At 38.9% G+C, this 16,479-nt stretch overlaps 1 protein-coding gene across 2 annotated transcripts; it reads right to left on the bottom strand.

Annotated features, from left to right (window-relative positions):
- Nucleotides 1-12,765: 12,765 nt before the first annotated feature.
- On the bottom strand, nt 12,766-16,226 carry sp7 (Sp7 transcription factor). Of its 2 annotated transcripts, none has more exons than XM_087800790.1 (2): nt 15,816-16,226; nt 12,766-14,085 (listed from the first exon to the last, which is right to left on the bottom strand). In XM_087800790.1, exons 1-2 carry the CDS (start codon nt 15,849-15,851, stop codon nt 12,766-12,768), a joined length of 1,356 nt encoding a protein of 451 aa, XP_087656916.1. In that variant the 5' UTR covers nt 15,852-16,226. The 2 variants fall into 2 exon arrangements, with proteins under 2 accessions (XP_087656916.1, XP_087656917.1); XM_087800791.1 differs by having other exon boundaries at nt 15,831-16,226.
- Between the last annotated feature and the right edge of the window lie 253 nt (nt 16,227-16,479).

Raw genomic sequence — 16,479 nt, 5'->3', positions numbered from 1 at the left:
AGCATTGTATGGCGACGATGTAAATGAATCTTAATAAAAATGTTTTAAACAAACAATATCAAACAATCAAGGCTAGTCAAATAGATATTTTTCATTTGTTTTAATCAATTTAGAATTAACAATAGGAATAAAATAAAGTTTAGAGACAGGGATGTAAACAAACTCGTTAAAAGTGCAATCGAGCTCAGTTCTCTGTGACTCAAAGTGAATCTTTTCTTTAGGATTACTGGTCAAATCCTGGACCTTTACTGTACATCTGCGTCCCAACTTTGACGGGTCCAGGAGCGTCAACAAGGGGACTCAAGGGCAGAAAGATAAGTAGCGATTCACAAAATCCGGAACATTTAAACAACACAAACTATGTTCACACACAACCGTCGATGTCAAAACAGCGGCCTTAAAAAGTGAGTAGAAAATCACGAGTCAAATTTAAGTCATTCCTCCTCAGCATCAAAGGTTCATCTTCAGTCTTCTATGAAAATAAACTGTATATTAATATACAATGCTTAGAAGAGTCTACTCACCTCTGCTAGGCACTGTAATGGTGAACATGTCTTTCTGATGAGAAACATGTATATTCTGTGATAAAAAAAAATGATTTTCATGATTTTTAAAAAAACTAACATTATTTTTGCTAATTCAATTCCCTGTAAATAATAAAAAAATATATCTTGCATTTACATTTCATTAAAAGGCACAAATAACCCCCCGAAATATTCCTAATGATAAAATCAAAAGTACAAATCCCTTTTTGAACTGAGCAAGTAACAACAACTTAACCACCCTAAAGTAGACCAGAAGAAAATGTTAAATGTAGGCTTTTGTTTTTAATTTAAATGGATATTTACAGATTGTAAATTCTTATCATCAAAATAAGCAAAGATAAAAAAGTGTTGGTGAGGTATATTTCACTTCATTATTAGGTAGTACTTTTATATTTCACCTCATATTGACATTAGCTAGCACTTTTGATCGAGCAGACAAACAGGATAGAGCCACGTAAAAAGCGTAGATTTGTATTTACAATCATATTAAAACATTTATTATGCAGCTTACAAAACTTCCAAATAGATTTTATTCTCTTAAACACTTTTTTAAATGATTTTCCAATGAACAGGATTTAAAGTAATCCGTTTTGAAGACTAATATGTGCCATATTATATAATCTACTGGCTTAATTCTTCAAAATAGTCTTCCATACAAGAACTGGGTGGCAGAGGGCTAATAATAGGCCACTTATTTGGGGTAAACTCAACCATAAATAGCAACTTAGTCCCAACTTTCATGTCGAGCCAGCCACTAGCAAAACACCATAAAAGAGAATTGCATGTGAAGATGAACAAGTTCTGAATGAAGTAAGAAATGAGTGACACTTTGTTTTTTGAACACGTCATCTATTTGCCCTGGTGTGCGTCCAGAGGAACCGTGCCACCTCTTAAAATTCCCTGGACCCACATGTTTCGGGGCCTTCTGCCCAACTAATGTAGCAGCACTTCCATTTAATAGTTCACTACATTTTCCACCTTTCCATCATTTCCTTTATTCCTGCGGTCGGGCCATTAATCCCAAGATGGCTTGCTTGTAAACCGACACTGGATTCGGCTGTAATGGAGCCGGGGACGACTTCATTCGCTGGCACGGTAGGTGCAACACAAATGAGTCTCATCGCGACGATAACTGATGCCATTTTTTTTAAAGTTCTATGATAACAAATGGATCACATCGGGTAAAATACAAAAAAAGATAGTTTTCTGAGTTGGTCAATAAACATAACAAGCTCTCTCCTTTTCACCAGCACGATGTGTGGTTCTTTTGTTGCCAAGATCATCAGAACATATCTTCTCGCATTGGAGCCGTATGAATGCACTTTTTCCCTCCGTCCACAATATGATGTGTTTCCTTTTTTGTGTGTGTTTTGATCCTGCTCTTGCGGCCGGGCTGTGCTGTGGTCGAGGAGCCGGTTCGAGTGGCGCTCCCGTATTATTTTTGGCAGCAGCCGTGGTTGGTGGCTGCAGAGGAGCGAGGAGACAAGGAGGGGTAGGATATGGGGGGGGGGGGGAGCGTGAAGCCCCAAAACTGAAACAGTTTAAGAGATTCCTGTCGCGATGTAATGATGGAAGAGGCTTGGATGTGTGTTTGTGTGCCCTCGTGCACTTTGTTCATTTTCGACTCGGCAACAAACACCTCGTTTACGTCTCGTCGCCGGACCACACAGTCGGCGTTTGCTAATATACTAAACATGTGAAGAAACGCTTGGGTTTCGAATGAAGGCGAGACAATCGCTGGGGAAATGTGTTTTCTTTAGCTCTGCCTTCAGGAGGTCGGCTCGGTTGCCAGGAATATTTGTATAAATCGCGTTTTTACAAAGTTTCGCAATGATTTTAAAGTCATGTTTAATCATATAGTTATTTAACATATACTGTTTCAACAATAAAACGTTCTGGAACGTGTCATTACATTTAAGGATAAACTATTGACGAGATTGATTATTGATATATCAGGGCTGTCAAAATAATCACATGACTTGTACTCATTTTCTACTCACCCTCACCGAGTAATCTTTGTCTTTGTAGAGTCATAGACAAAAATGTATGTTCATTTAAATTTAGCGACTCAAACTCAGTTGTCTTCATCTTCTTCCAAAATGACGCAAAGATCCAGATACCTCAATTGTGCTTGTTAATGTCCATCTTGTATTGAAGTCTTGACGTGAGGAATTATTCATAAGAATACTTATATCAGTGTAAAACTTGCAATGTGTTTGAATAAGGAAACAGGACCTGATACTTCCGTTACAAACAAACATAAAAAATATTGTTTTTTCGTCTCGTTTCTAATGTCGAGGCTTTTATACAAGATTGACGTTATAGACGAGCAGTACAGAGGTATTTGGATGAGGTAAGTGTCTTTTTTGGACAAGGATAAAGACGAAGACAACTGAGCTTATTGTTCTCTAATCTTGCTTGTGAGACAGTTCCATAAAAACCAAGCATGACTGTCATTGTTAGCATTAGAATATGTTGATAGCATGCACAGCTAACAGTGTTTCTCTGCAGACATTTCCAGTCAGGCTTTGCAACGGCAACCCATTATCAAGCTTCAGCCTTTCAAACGATGTTTCTCATGTTAATATATAAATTATAAAATATAAATTTTATATAAATAAAGCAGATTTAACATAATAGGAAAAGCATGGACAAAGAACTGCATCATAAAATTTCACATTTACAACTTTTGCTTTATGTGGAAACCGTGTTTTTTAGGTAAGTAAAAACCAGGTGTCTCACCTCAGAACAACTCGCTAAGCTAGCATAAATATCATTCACTAAAAAAAATCCTTTAGCATAATGTTGCCGTTTTAAAAATGATAATTATACATTTTTATTCAATTATGTTGTGTTATGAGGGTGAAAAGGTTAATCTTTTACCCCTTGTGTTGTCTCTGGGTCATGGTGCCCCGGAGGCCCCAAAACAAACGTGTTATCTGTAGGCCAGGGAGGTCATTCACCTTGACCTTGGTCAGTCACCTTGACCATAAGATAACACAAGGGTAAGGAACCCTATTTAACTACCAAAAATAGCAAATCGTCATAAATGCTTGTGGACTTACCTGCCTTTGACCTTGACTCCTGCTAAGATTTGAGTGATTTCATATGCTGCTGGATGGTCAGAAAACAAATTATACTGAAGAAAAACAAAAAAGGATAAAGGGCAAAACTGTAATATTTATTTGATTTTCTGAAGGACACGACAAAAAAACGCGCGAGAAAACAAAAAACAATGAAAATTATTATTTAATTTATAAAGCACCTTTCAGACCTTCAGTGTCACAGGGCGATGATTTAAAAATGGCAACGTACCTTAAAACAACAAAATATGAACAACAATATGCGGAAATAGCAAGATACAGTAAAGTGTAAAACACTAACATAAATGTAACACATTTAGGTAAAACATTAAAATGATTTAAAAAAAAAAAAGAGTAAAAACCTTTAACCCCCCAAAAAAAGAACATCCTAACATAACAGTTTTTTTCTAGATAAACAGAGAAATTAAACAATTATTACCATTATTTTTTTAAATTGTAATCATCAAGCCTCACATCAATCTGTGTGCACTCTTTAAACACCATGGAGAGGTAGATGATGATAATTAAGGTCACCGATGATTTACAATAACACATGAACAGGGATCGACTGAAGTACGTGCAGCTTTCACTCCTCGCCGCTCATTGTTCTCCGCCTCCACCGGGGAGTCCGTCTGCAGACGACCCACTGCCTCGCTCAGGCCTCACGCCGCGCTCCTTCTTTTAGGTTTTCCGAAAACACCATTTAAAAAAAAAAAACACTTTCCCTGTTCTTGGCCCGGGATCAAGAGAACGTTATTATTCTGCTTTATTTATTTATATATTGTGGTGGTAATGTGTGTGTGTGCGGTGAGTGATGTGTAATGGTGTATGTATGTGTGTCAGCCCGCAGAGATATTTCAATCTCTTCAGAATATTAAATAAACATGCAGCTGCAGCAGCTACAGGGAAGCACGGCTGCCAGTGGGTTTGGGGTTGGATGGGTGGCGGTGCTGATGGTGGAGGAGAAGAAGGAGGGGGGGGAGTGAAGGAGGAGAAGGAGGGAGGGTGGTGGTGGTGGGGGGGTTGTGGCCAGGGCTCAGGGGGGGTAAGGCAGCTCATGGTCAGGGCCCCCGCCGGACACACTGGCGCCTCGCTCTGGAGGACTTCAGAACCACCACACTCCTCCACCAAACTCCTGCCAAAGCTGGATCACTGCTCCCACTTCCAGCCTCCCCCCCCCTCTCTTCCCTCCCCCATCCCTCTCTCTCTTCCTCCCGACTCAACCTGCGAACGAAAGGCTCAACCATCTCAGTTTGTTTAAACTTCTTTGGATCGTCTTAGTATTGATTCTCACCCCCCCCCCCCACACCCCCTTAGCACAAAGTATTTTGAGGTTTTTTGACAGTTTGAAAGAAGAAAACAAGCTTCATGAGTCACGGCGTCAGGATTCAGGGATGTTTTTGAAAGCGAAGCTGGCGCTCAAGAGGCTTCAAACCATAGAATGTCGTAACTGGCTTCTGTTTTAATAATTCAGCTGCTTAAGTGGAATCCTGCGCCTATTATGTCATTAGAATGTAATTACTCGGTCGAGGAAAGATTAAATTAGAGTCCTTTCAGGCTTTATTTGAGCTTAAGAAATGATTTTTTTCATTAAATTATTTGGATTATGTGTCGATTTACCAAATATCATATATTACGGGCTGTACTGAAAAGTACTTTTGTTGTACTGGGTCGCTGGTTCAATGACAATAACGTTTGTCTAGGTTTTAATAAATAATGACAAATTAAATAAGGATTATCTTTGTAAAGTATATTAGAAACAAAGCATTTTCTGAAGTCAACATTGTTTTGAAATGGGATTTTAAAACAAAACTAAAATGCAACTAAAGTAGTTGGTTTAAGTGAAACAATCATTTTTCTTGAGCAAAAAACAGGACACATTCAGTTATTTATTCATCTTATTAATTATTAAAGTCACACTCAACAAAAACGCACCATAAACACAAACGTACAAAGGCACACACACACACACACCCACAAAACGATTTTCGCTTATTCATCATTCTCTTAAACGTGTGCATTGAGATATTAATTCAGTTTTTCAATACAATACTACTCATTTAAAGTTATTTTTAATATAAATGTCGTAAAGATTTAGATTAAATTAACAAAACTTAAATTAAAAAAACGTTTTGACAAACAATGAAATCATGTTGATTCTTAGCTTGTTTTTGTCCTCTGCCCAACGATGAAGGTGTTACACTCAAAATAAACATGAAATATAGACAATAATTAAATGAAAGGCATCAATGTATGATACAATAATTAAGATACATTGATTTTTGGTAAAAGAACCATGTTTCATACGCTATAAACGTTGATATTTCAACTCATCCTTCAATAAACAATACAAAAGAAAGAAGAAGTGCCGTTTTCTTAACTCAATTTCCCGCTGGAAGTCATTTGTCATCCGGAGCCCATTAAACGGGAAGCATATTATCTTTTTAAAGGGCACCGAGTCACCCACAACCCTCCCACAGTTCCTATAAACAAAATGGCCTCATTTGGCGTGTGTTTCATGTACTGGGCATTAGAGGAGGATTCCCTTTAAATTTTAAAAGCAACTCACGAGCCAGTCTGCGCGCGATTAGCGTCTGAATAAAAACAGCTTTTAAACCGGCGAGTGTTCTTTTCGCGGAGAGTGTTTTTTCAACTTTCTTCTGTAATAATCTCTTGTGGTTTGACAGGAAATGGTTTAGAAAAGACACAGACGTGTGCGTCAAGATCACTGCGTCGATTAAAAAAAATAAAAATGTAAAAGTTGCTTCTTTTAAACTATGGATGCTAACAAAGCATGACTATGCTCTTTGACCATCTGGGTTTAGGAAGGTTTTGAAGGTTTAATCACTCACTATTATGGATTCTCACTGTCGTTGCTAATTTTGTAAATGCTGCATTTAATTGTTAATGCTTTGTTATAATTTTCTGTATCTGACTTTGGTCGTTGCTTTCCAGCAGCTCCTACATGCATCTGAAACAACATCCCAAAGTCAGGAGTTTTCTCTGGACACACCTTATTTTCCATGAACCCCCGTGTTTGACAAAATAATCCATGAAAAAACCAAAACAAAACAAACATGTCAGAACTAGCCACACCAGTAACCACTGCCCATTAGTAAAAACATCTTTTTTTTCAGTTCTGGTTTGGAGCCCATCCCTGCTTCAATCGGGCTAGAGGTGTCCATCCATCCCAGGAACACTTTTCAAGTATATTAAGAGATATTGTTTTGAAGTAACATGTGTGATGAGGCTTTTTGTACGTTTTATGTGTGGATCTTTCAGGCTAAAATTACTTCTAATGAATGAATGAGTTTATCTTTATGGAGCTAGATTGTTTTCTTAATTTGGCGATCGAAAGAAAAAGTGCTTCAATAAAAACACAATTTTAGGGGATTTATATTAAGGACACAAATGTCCTGAACCATAATATTGTCCATACACAAAAGACAGAGATTACTTCAATACAAATGTATGATATATATAATGCTATTTAACTCCTTTTTATTCGATTAAACATATTTTTAATTATTTTGTTTTATTGAATTGATTTTTTTCTTTGATTGACAATGTATTTTTTTTTTTAATAAAGAAGCTTTTATTCTTGATAGAAGGCATTTATTTTTGATTTAAGCAACACATTTTGTGATTGAATAATAAATTAAAATAGATCCATATATTTTTTCTCAATTTTCATGAAACCAAAGCTTCAAAATCAACTTCAACTTTTGACCTGGATACTTTAATTCATAAACATTAGGTGGAAATTAAGATGGCAAGCATCGTAAGCATCTATATCTATCACTTTCACCACTCAAACCACAAGGATGACTGATCCTCTTATCAAATGTAATCAGCTGCTCCTTCCTGTTTTAAATTCAAAGATGACTCTATTTGATAACCTCTGTCAACCTACTGTAGATCTACAACAGAGTTACCTCTTGCCCTCTCTTATCTGTCGTGTTTTCCCTCTTGACCTCTCTTGTATTCGCCCCGATGTCATGTTGTGGTTCCCTCGGCTCATCTTCCCTCTGCTAGAACCCCTTATCTTGTTGTGCCTCCAGGGCGTCCCTCGGAGCCTCAGACATTCCTCCCGACATCCTCCCGCACACCCACCTGCAGACACCTGTGCTTTTGTCCTGTTACTCACCCCCTGATTTCACAGTGTCGGGGGGGGGGGGGCAGTGGCCCGGCAGAGCCTGTGGCTAGTTCAGCAGCGCCCACCATTGTTCGAGCCGGGCCATTCACATAATGGAGGGGAAAAAGCACAACATTAGCATTTGGGGCTTAGTACATTACAACATGTTGGTTTAAGGATCCTTGTGAAAGTTGAAACCCTCTGGAGAGATGCATGAGGCAAAAGTGAGCGTAACACTATATGGCTGACGGCAAAGCTAAACACCGTTGGGGTGACGGTTTAGAAGAGGGTTTTTTGTGGGTTACCTTTGCTAAGATGATGGCTTTAGCAGCCATGTCTGGACCCCTTTAACGGGGTCCGTGCAGAAGGTCCCAGAGATTCTGTTGATTTACATATATCTCATTTCAGGTTGAAATATTCTACACAAATCAATGATGAAAAAAGATCGACTCTATCGACAATGTATCTCTGTATCCTTGCATGTTGAAATGTTTGATATGTTTTTCATTCACGATTTATTCGATATTTAGATTAATGACATACAGACGTTAAGCAGGTCGGATTTTAATGTTACTAAATTGAAGAACTCAAAAACATACATGTTGATTGAGAAACTTTGGGGAAATTGTCCATAGGTATGATTGTGTGTGTGAATGGTTGTGTGTCTTTGTGTGCCCTGCAACAGACTGGTGTCCTGTCCAGGGTGTCCCCTGCCTCTCGCCCTATGATACTGGGATAGGCTCCAGTCTCCCCGCGACCCCGGTAAGGGATAAAGCGGTAGATAGTGAATGAATGACTGAACTTTGGTGAATTTTGTTAAGTCATAAGGTCTTAATTTCGGTCAGTAGATAGAAAAATACAATACATTTGTTCTCTATTCATTGTTTTTTTCTTTATAAAAATGTTAAATTAATTATTATCTTTTCATGTATGTACGTTCAAAGCTATTGTTTTTCTTTTAGTTTTTTTATATCTTGTTTCAGAAATTCAATCAATTTTGGTAAAAACAAATGGTAATTTATTTGCATTATTGAATGATTAAAACATAAGATTACAAACATAATTATATTTTTTTAAATCTATAAACTGTATCAAAAAAATGAAGAAAACAATTATGATTCACAGCATTCATTTGTTTCTCTATTAATGACCTATTTCCTTTATTAATTTATACAAAACAGAAACATTATAGTACCAGTATATGATATGGACTCTTGCTCAAATAAATATTGATTTTAATAAGTGATAAATGTTTGTATTGCGTTCAAAATAAGTAAATTAATAAAATACATTTAAACATATTTCAATCACTGGCGATCTGGCTTTTATGTGGATCATCAGGACCAATTTAAAGCTAGCCGCGTCACTCGGAACCCTTTCCCACGGACATTTACCGCTCTTTATAGGAGCCCGTCTGGAAACTGTTCATTTCAAACCCCCTATACCAGCATCACCCCAAACCCCTTATTGCTTCTTAAGAGCAGGTTGGCACCTTGCGTGGCACCGTCCGTGTGTGAGAACCGTTGAACGCGAGACAGTCTTAAAGCACTGGAGTGGTCAGTAAACTGGCTATTTAAAGGTCCATATATGACACCACAGGGTAATGATTCAAAGCTGCTAGAATTCTGGCAACATTCCTTGTTAAATGTTTGAATAAAAAAAGTAAAAATAAAGTTAACGCTCTACCACCGACAGCCATAGGGAGTGTCTGGATAGACAAAAAAAAGAAGGAGCTTCTGGCTGCAGGGCTTCCACTGACCATCCTCTTAACCCCCCCCCCCTCTCAACCCTCCTGACACACCCTAACCCCAATCCCCCTGTTTGCCTTTTATCCACGCCTCGACCATAGCTCCCACTTCAGACCACCATAAACATGCCGGTCCCTGATGACAGAGTCGGCCCCGGGACCTTTTATATAAGTTGACCTCAACTCCAGCTAAATTGGAAACATGCTGCAGGAGGATTGTAAATGTTTCACGAAGACAAACCTTCTGAGGGTCTTCATCTGTCCAGGTCGACGGCAAGAGGATTTAAATAGAATTCAGGAATTCAGGAAGATTATTTATGGCAAATGGATTTCCTCCTAATTCAGTTCGGGACATCCCTAGGATATAAAAAAAGGCTTTATTGCACATAAAAAACGTTTTTATTGTTTCATTTATCACCTCATAGCACTAACCTGTTCACCTGTTAACCAAGTTAACCAACCAGCTTCCTTATCTTCAACATCTGTTCCAAATCTCCAAAAGTTTCCCCTGAGGCCGTCCTCGTTTTAGAGCCTTTTATTATTTTAAAGAAGCTTGACCCGACAGGAAGCCACACAGAGAAACACTCGGATGTTCTCAGAGCTTCTGTCCGGCAGCTTAGATTGGTAACAACTCATCCTTCGCTCCTGATCTTCTCTCGGCAGCATCACTCGCTGTAATTGCTCGTGTGCAGCGCCAGAGCGGAGTAATTGTCTTGAGTGTAACTGCTGAATGGGGGTCATTGTGTGGACCCGAGACCTCACCTGAGTGCACGGCTTTGTCAGGGGGAGATAATCAAAAGAATCTGCTCGGCCATGTATGATGGAGGGGCAGAGGTGAGGGTGGAGAAGAAGGAGCTTTGTGTTCTTTTCTTGCCTTATGAGTACGTGTTTATTTTCAACCCACAACAAAATTAATTTTACTTGTATGTCTACTTTAAATTAGGACTTGAAGAGGGGTGTGACTTGAGGGGGTGCACGATATAAGGGGAAATCTTGAAAGAACAAGGAAGAAATTTTTTAGTTTTATGTGTTTTTTTCAATGGCCACCGTGTTATTTTTTAATACCTAAAAATAGTTGCCTTAGTACAAATAGATTATAGTACATAATATGATGGGAGGTAAATAAATACTATTATAATATATAAACCCCTGTTTTTGATATATTTAATTTTCTTCTTAGACGCAAAAAAATGTGATCCTAGGAATATATTTTATATTAACTAAACTAATTATTTTAGAATTTTCATGATGAATCAGATTCTAGTAATAATAACAACAATAATAATAGTAGGATTACAAAGACAAAACAAACATCTTATTTCTCAAATCAAAATTCACAAGGGCCTAGAACATTAAAAAAAAGGTTCTTTTGTTTATTCGATAAATATAAGTTGCAAAATTTGATTCTAAAAAATTTCAATCCATTTCTTTTTCTCCACCAAATAATTTGACCAAATCAAAACTTTTTTCTTGAGGTCATCTGGGAAGCAGCACAGTTCTAAATGGTATCCACTATAGATGGTTGGTGAAATATATCAAATGAAATGTTGAAACTCATCACCTTTTAAATATTACAGAACATTTTTTTGTTATCATCAAAGCCGTAATGTTTGATTCCCCATTAAAACACAAGTTCTATTAAAAAAAAAAAAGATACACAAGAAAGTGAGATGAAGATGTTTTTTACTCTTGAAAGCACCAAAAACAATATTTCCACATGACGCCTTTTACATCACGTGTACTTGCATCAGTTATTACACATTCTTTCCAAACAAATCAGCAGATGACAAACTAAATCACTCTAGAGAGTTATAAAAACAAGCGAGAAGTAGAAAAATAACACACCCAACATGATCTATATATCAATGAAAATATATAGTATTTACAACAACGGTCCCTTAGCTATCACTGAGTGTTTAAGACTTCACAAAGATTATATAGAAATAGTTTACACAACTTCAAGATCCATAAATAAATCTGACTTAAAAAAAAAACCCAAATCTAATATAGCTAATAAATAGGAAAGAAACTTAATTTAATGCCGTTTATTTTTGGCCAGCTTAAGCTATCTTGTTCTTCAGGTCATACATTTCCCACCAAGATAATCTGCTGTGTTTATAATTTAAAACATAAATTACATTATTTACGTAAATAAAGAATTAAATTAGTCAAACAAAAGTTCTCTTTGGCAACAGAGAGAAGAAAAAAAAAGTCTCAACGTTGCTGTAAATCAGACTTTTCCTCAGGCATGCGACGCTCCATCAGCTCCATCATCGTAACCATGAGTCTGCTGCTCCTAAATCCACTTTCCTTTTGCGGCTACGGAGATCTTTTCCTTCTGCTTCTGCAGATTAAATTTCCTCCGTGGTTTGTCTCATTTGAAAGGCAGAAACTGCGGGTAAGCATTAAAATGTGTGCATGAACGTGCGACTGCTCGCACACTTTTCCCGCATGTGTGTGTGTGTGTGTGTGTGTGTGTGTGAACGCATTAGTGTTATGGGACATGCGAGCGTTATTGTCGGACGGGACCATCAAGTATTTGAAAGTCATTTCTGCAACATTCCTGAGTGAATTAATCTGAAATAGAAAAACTTGTTTTGATGCCTGACAAGTTTCATCTTAAGGACGGATACTGACGACCAAAACTATTTAATACCATAGTTGTGATTGAAGCTGACAAGAGTCTGGTGTTGCGTCTTTGTTAACAAACACAATTCTATAACTCAAAAACGGATCAATGGAATTCAATGAAATCTTCTGGGAATGTTGATAGGATATACAACAAATAATTGATCTTGGTGGTTTATATCACCATAATGAATTATCATCCAGATCCCAAAATCCTTTAAAGGTCAGATAATGTCTTCGGTGGTGAGACCAAGCAACTCTTCTTCGCCTACTGTGAGCCATTTCCGTAATGCTACTGCCATCTGCTGTCCAAATGAGCATTTTGATTTTTCAAATTCTGAAAAGGAATCAAATTATACAGATTAAATAAATATAGGACAAAATCTTGTGACTTCTATGGGATTTTTCTAATACTAGCTTCTGAACTGAACTGGGCGTCTTTATCCTGATAACTTAAAGATAATTGTATTTGTTGTTACACCTCAATGCTAGCAAAAAAATGTGTTGTTCAATTTAATGTCTGTCATCATCTACTTTTCATCTCACAAGTTTTATTCACTCAGGAATTTGTCAGAAATGTGACTTGAGTGTGTGTGTGTGTGTGTGCGTGGCGTTTATCTAAAGACGTCAGATCTCCAAGAGTCCGCTGCTGCTCTCCACGCCGTTGCTGCTTCCTGTTTTCTCGTCTCCGTTGGCGATGGGATCGGCCCCAGGATTGGAGGCGCTGATGCCGAGCTCTGTGGTCTCGTCCCCGCGGGCGTCCGCGTCTCCTTCCATTACTTTCCCCTGAACCGCAGCGTCGGCGTGGGTCTTCTGGTGCTTGGAGAGGTGGTCGCTGCGAGTGAAGCGCTTGTTGCACAGCAGACACGTGAACTTCTTCTCCCGGGTGTGAGTGCGCACGTGTCGCTCCAGCTCGTCGGAGCGGGTGAAGCGCTTCCCGCAGAAGAGCCAGTTGCACACGAAGGGGCGCTCGCCCGTGTGCCAGCGCAGGTGGGCCTTCAGGTGGGAGGCCTTCCCGTAGACTTTTCCGCATCCGGGGATGTGGCAGCTGTGGACCGGCTTCTTCCTCAAGGTGGCGGCGGAAGCTCCCAGTCTCTCCAGCTCCTGGCAGTTTGGGCAATCGCATGAGGACCGGGTGGGTGCTCCTCCGCCGCCGTAGCCCCCGGATCCCCTCGCCGGCTTTAGACCCATTGAACTGTCAATCAGCCCGGAGCCCTGGACGGGTTTGGGCTTGTACATGTCCTGGGGCAGCATGTGCTGGGAGGACTGGAGTAGGTGTGAGGAAGAGCCGAGGCCCACGGAGGGGTACGGAGCTGGGTTTAAGGGGGTGAAATCTGTGCTGTAGTTGGGCAGCTGTGGGCTGAGAGATGCTTGTTGGGCCACAGGCTGCAGTGAGGCCTGGAGTCCGCCATCGGTCTGGGACTGTGAGAGCCAGTTGGAGTTTGGGTGGACGTCCCACCACGAGGACGTGGCATTAGCAGGAGCGGCGGTAATGCCGGGGTGGATCCCGGCTTTGTACCAAGATCCGTACGGGTGTGTCATATCCAGGGAGGTATAGACGCTGGTGAGGCAGTCGGCCGTGGCGTGGGACTTGGACACGAGAAGAGACGGATCTTGTGACGCAGAGGTCTGGAAGGAGTGGGTGAAGGGGTTATACTCTGTGGCGTAGCCTCCCGCTGAAGGAGGGGGGCTTCCATTGGGGGTGAGCAGTCCACCGCCCCCAGCCGTGGTGAAGGAGCCAGTGTAGGAGTCCAGGCCGCTCCCGTCCACGGGTCGCCCGTTCTTGGCGGTCTGAAGGTCAGAGGTCATGTTGTAGGGCTTCTTCCCCGGGGCGATGCTGCCGGTCTTTCCAGGTGTAGCCGAATCCCTCGCTGGACTGGTGCTTCCGAATTTGTTACAGGTCGCGGTCAACATAGCCAGAGGACTGGAGCCATAGCGTGGGTCTTCCTGCGGAGGCGAGAGCAGAACATGAGACCGTCTGCTGTCAGTGTCAAAGTCATAATCACTAACGGATGTCGGCCACGACTGCTGCTGCTGTCCTGTCATGAAGCTGATGCACCACGTCATCTACTTCTACATCACTGGATCGTGGATATCTTATACAGTATATAGAATCTTGATGGTTCTAATTAAACAACTAGAATATTTGTCATGAATATTTAACCTTTGTATCTTAAAATCCAAAATTTGTTTAAGTTATTGAACCAATCACAGCATATTAAGCATAACTTTCTTTTTTTTTATACTGTGTTGTCATTTTGGTGGTGATGTCAAGCACTAATACACCTACTAAACAAAGTTTTATTAAATCTTCTTAAATGTAGGAAAAAGCATTTTCCGCGCATGAACTTGCTTCTTTTGTTTCTGCCCTTGGACCTTCTTTTTGACAGGTACTTACCACTGCTTCAAAAGGGAAAGCGATATTTGAAACCAGGTTGAATCTCCTTTTAGTATTTACTTCTTTTATCCAGAATGAATTAAAGGCACTTTCTTTAATGTTTTTTTCTTAGGTTTTTAGAATATTGTTTATAGGTTTGTTGTGTATTTGCTTTAGTAATATATCCTTTATCTAAACTTTTAAACGTACACTCTTTAGTTGTTTGAAAATGTTTCTCAACTAGTTTATTTATTTAAACTAAGTTGATTTTGTTTGTGTTATTTTATTGTTCTCTGAGATCAAATGTTACCATTTCTGCAACCTTCTGCAATTTCCCCAGGAATAAAATGACAAAAAAGAATCAATCATACAATTGAAAATACATTGAATTAAAAAAAAGGGCTGTTTTAATTTCATATTGTAGTTCGGTCTTTGAGTCAAATAAAATGTTTAAAAAATGATTTTAAAATAGTGTCATACCTTAAGCATTTGTTTTATCTTAACTTATCATAAATATAATATAATGCTTAAACATTTTACCCTTTAATATCATATATCTGTGTCGTAGTATAACTTATGTATGTTTAGCGTGTTTGTGAGTTATTGTTGTTAGAAATGGTGTTTCTACCACAATTATTATTAAAATCCTATCAAACTGTAACATATTATAATATTTGAGTTTGGATATGTTAATTTTTTTTTTTTTAATTATATAAATCAACAGTTTTTTTTTAATGATCCATTCCTAATTGTTTTTTTTCGATTATAAATCAGTTTAAATCGTCACATAAAAGTATCTTCTTAATTATTTAAAAGGCAAACCCCTTTTACCTGGAACTTTTTTTCTCAATTCATTTTTTTAGAGGAAACTTTTTTCAGAATAAAGATAATGATGCTGAGTTTTCCTTTGGAATGTCACACATTTTTCAGCCTTGTTTAGTGATCAAAAATGCTGCCTATAACTTAACTAAACAAAATAAAAGAGTTTTAAGTTGTTCTATTTGTATTCGTCTCTTATTACTGAAATTAATGGACATGAGATGAATCCAAGGAAAACCAAAGGAATACAGTAAATCATATTAAAACTGACTAATATGTAGGTTAAGGGGGATCTTCTTTGTAAATTAGATTTGTTAGAACATATATCCAACTTTATTCCTGGATTATATCTTCATCTATCTACGTATTTATTTCATCACTTTGTCATTAAAAAGTAAGCGCACACAAAAAGTGAGCAATAATTCCATTCAGTTCATTGTGTCTGTTTTAAAAGTTGAAAGAAAAAAAAGTTTTTACTTACAATCACATTCCCTACCTCCAGAATAGATGCGGCCATCCCTGAGAAAGAAAATCCTAAGGAAGTGGAGGGAGAGGCTCAGCTCGGAGTCCCGGGACACTGTGGAAGTAGTCGGGCAGACACGCGGGGAAGTGTTTTGAGGAGTGGGGAGTCCGCCCCCTAATTACAGCCTGCGGCCTCTTTGAAGACCCAATAAAAACTCAGGGAGGAGATTGGTGGAGGTTTTCGGGGACGTCCCACCTCCCCGGATTAACGCATGAATGGCGCGCTCGCTCATCAATCAATCACCATGTGGACGCTGGTTCGATTCCCCCCCCCCCCCCCGAAGCTAAGAACCAAGGAAAGAAACCCAAACATTTCCACATCAAAAATGAATAACCCAGACGTGATATGAAACACATCAGGACAATAAATAAAAAAGATTAACCAGGATATTTCTATGAAAAGGGAAAAAAAAAGAGCCGACATAAGCTCGACTTTGCCCACATTATTAAAAACAATTACGCTTCCAGAGCCTGTGGTTACCGTTCAAGATTTTATTGTTCTGGTTTCATATATTCCGCAGCCTTCAGACTGGATGGTTCAAAACTGAGGCAACACAGAGTTGTTACGTTAAATAAAGAAGATTATCACATCAAATAAATCCAACAAAAGGAAACAAGCCTTT

Source organism: Callionymus lyra, chromosome 10 (genome assembly GCF_982586985.1).
Source record: "Callionymus lyra chromosome 10, fCalLyr1.hap1.1, whole genome shotgun sequence".
NCBI lineage: Eukaryota > Metazoa > Chordata > Actinopteri > Syngnathiformes > Callionymidae > Callionymus > Callionymus lyra.
This window is presented reverse-complemented; position numbering and strand designations above follow the sequence as displayed.

Excerpts from the sequence above, each read along its gene's own strand:
- sp7 (XM_087800790.1), bottom strand. The coding sequence starts at position 15,851 with ATGGCCGCATCTATTCTGGAGGTAGGGAATGTGATT. Across the intron at positions 14,086-15,815 it reads TGGAGGTAGGGAATGTGATT|GAAGACCCACGCTATGGCTC; the intron begins GTAAGTAAAAAC and ends TCGCCTCCGCAG.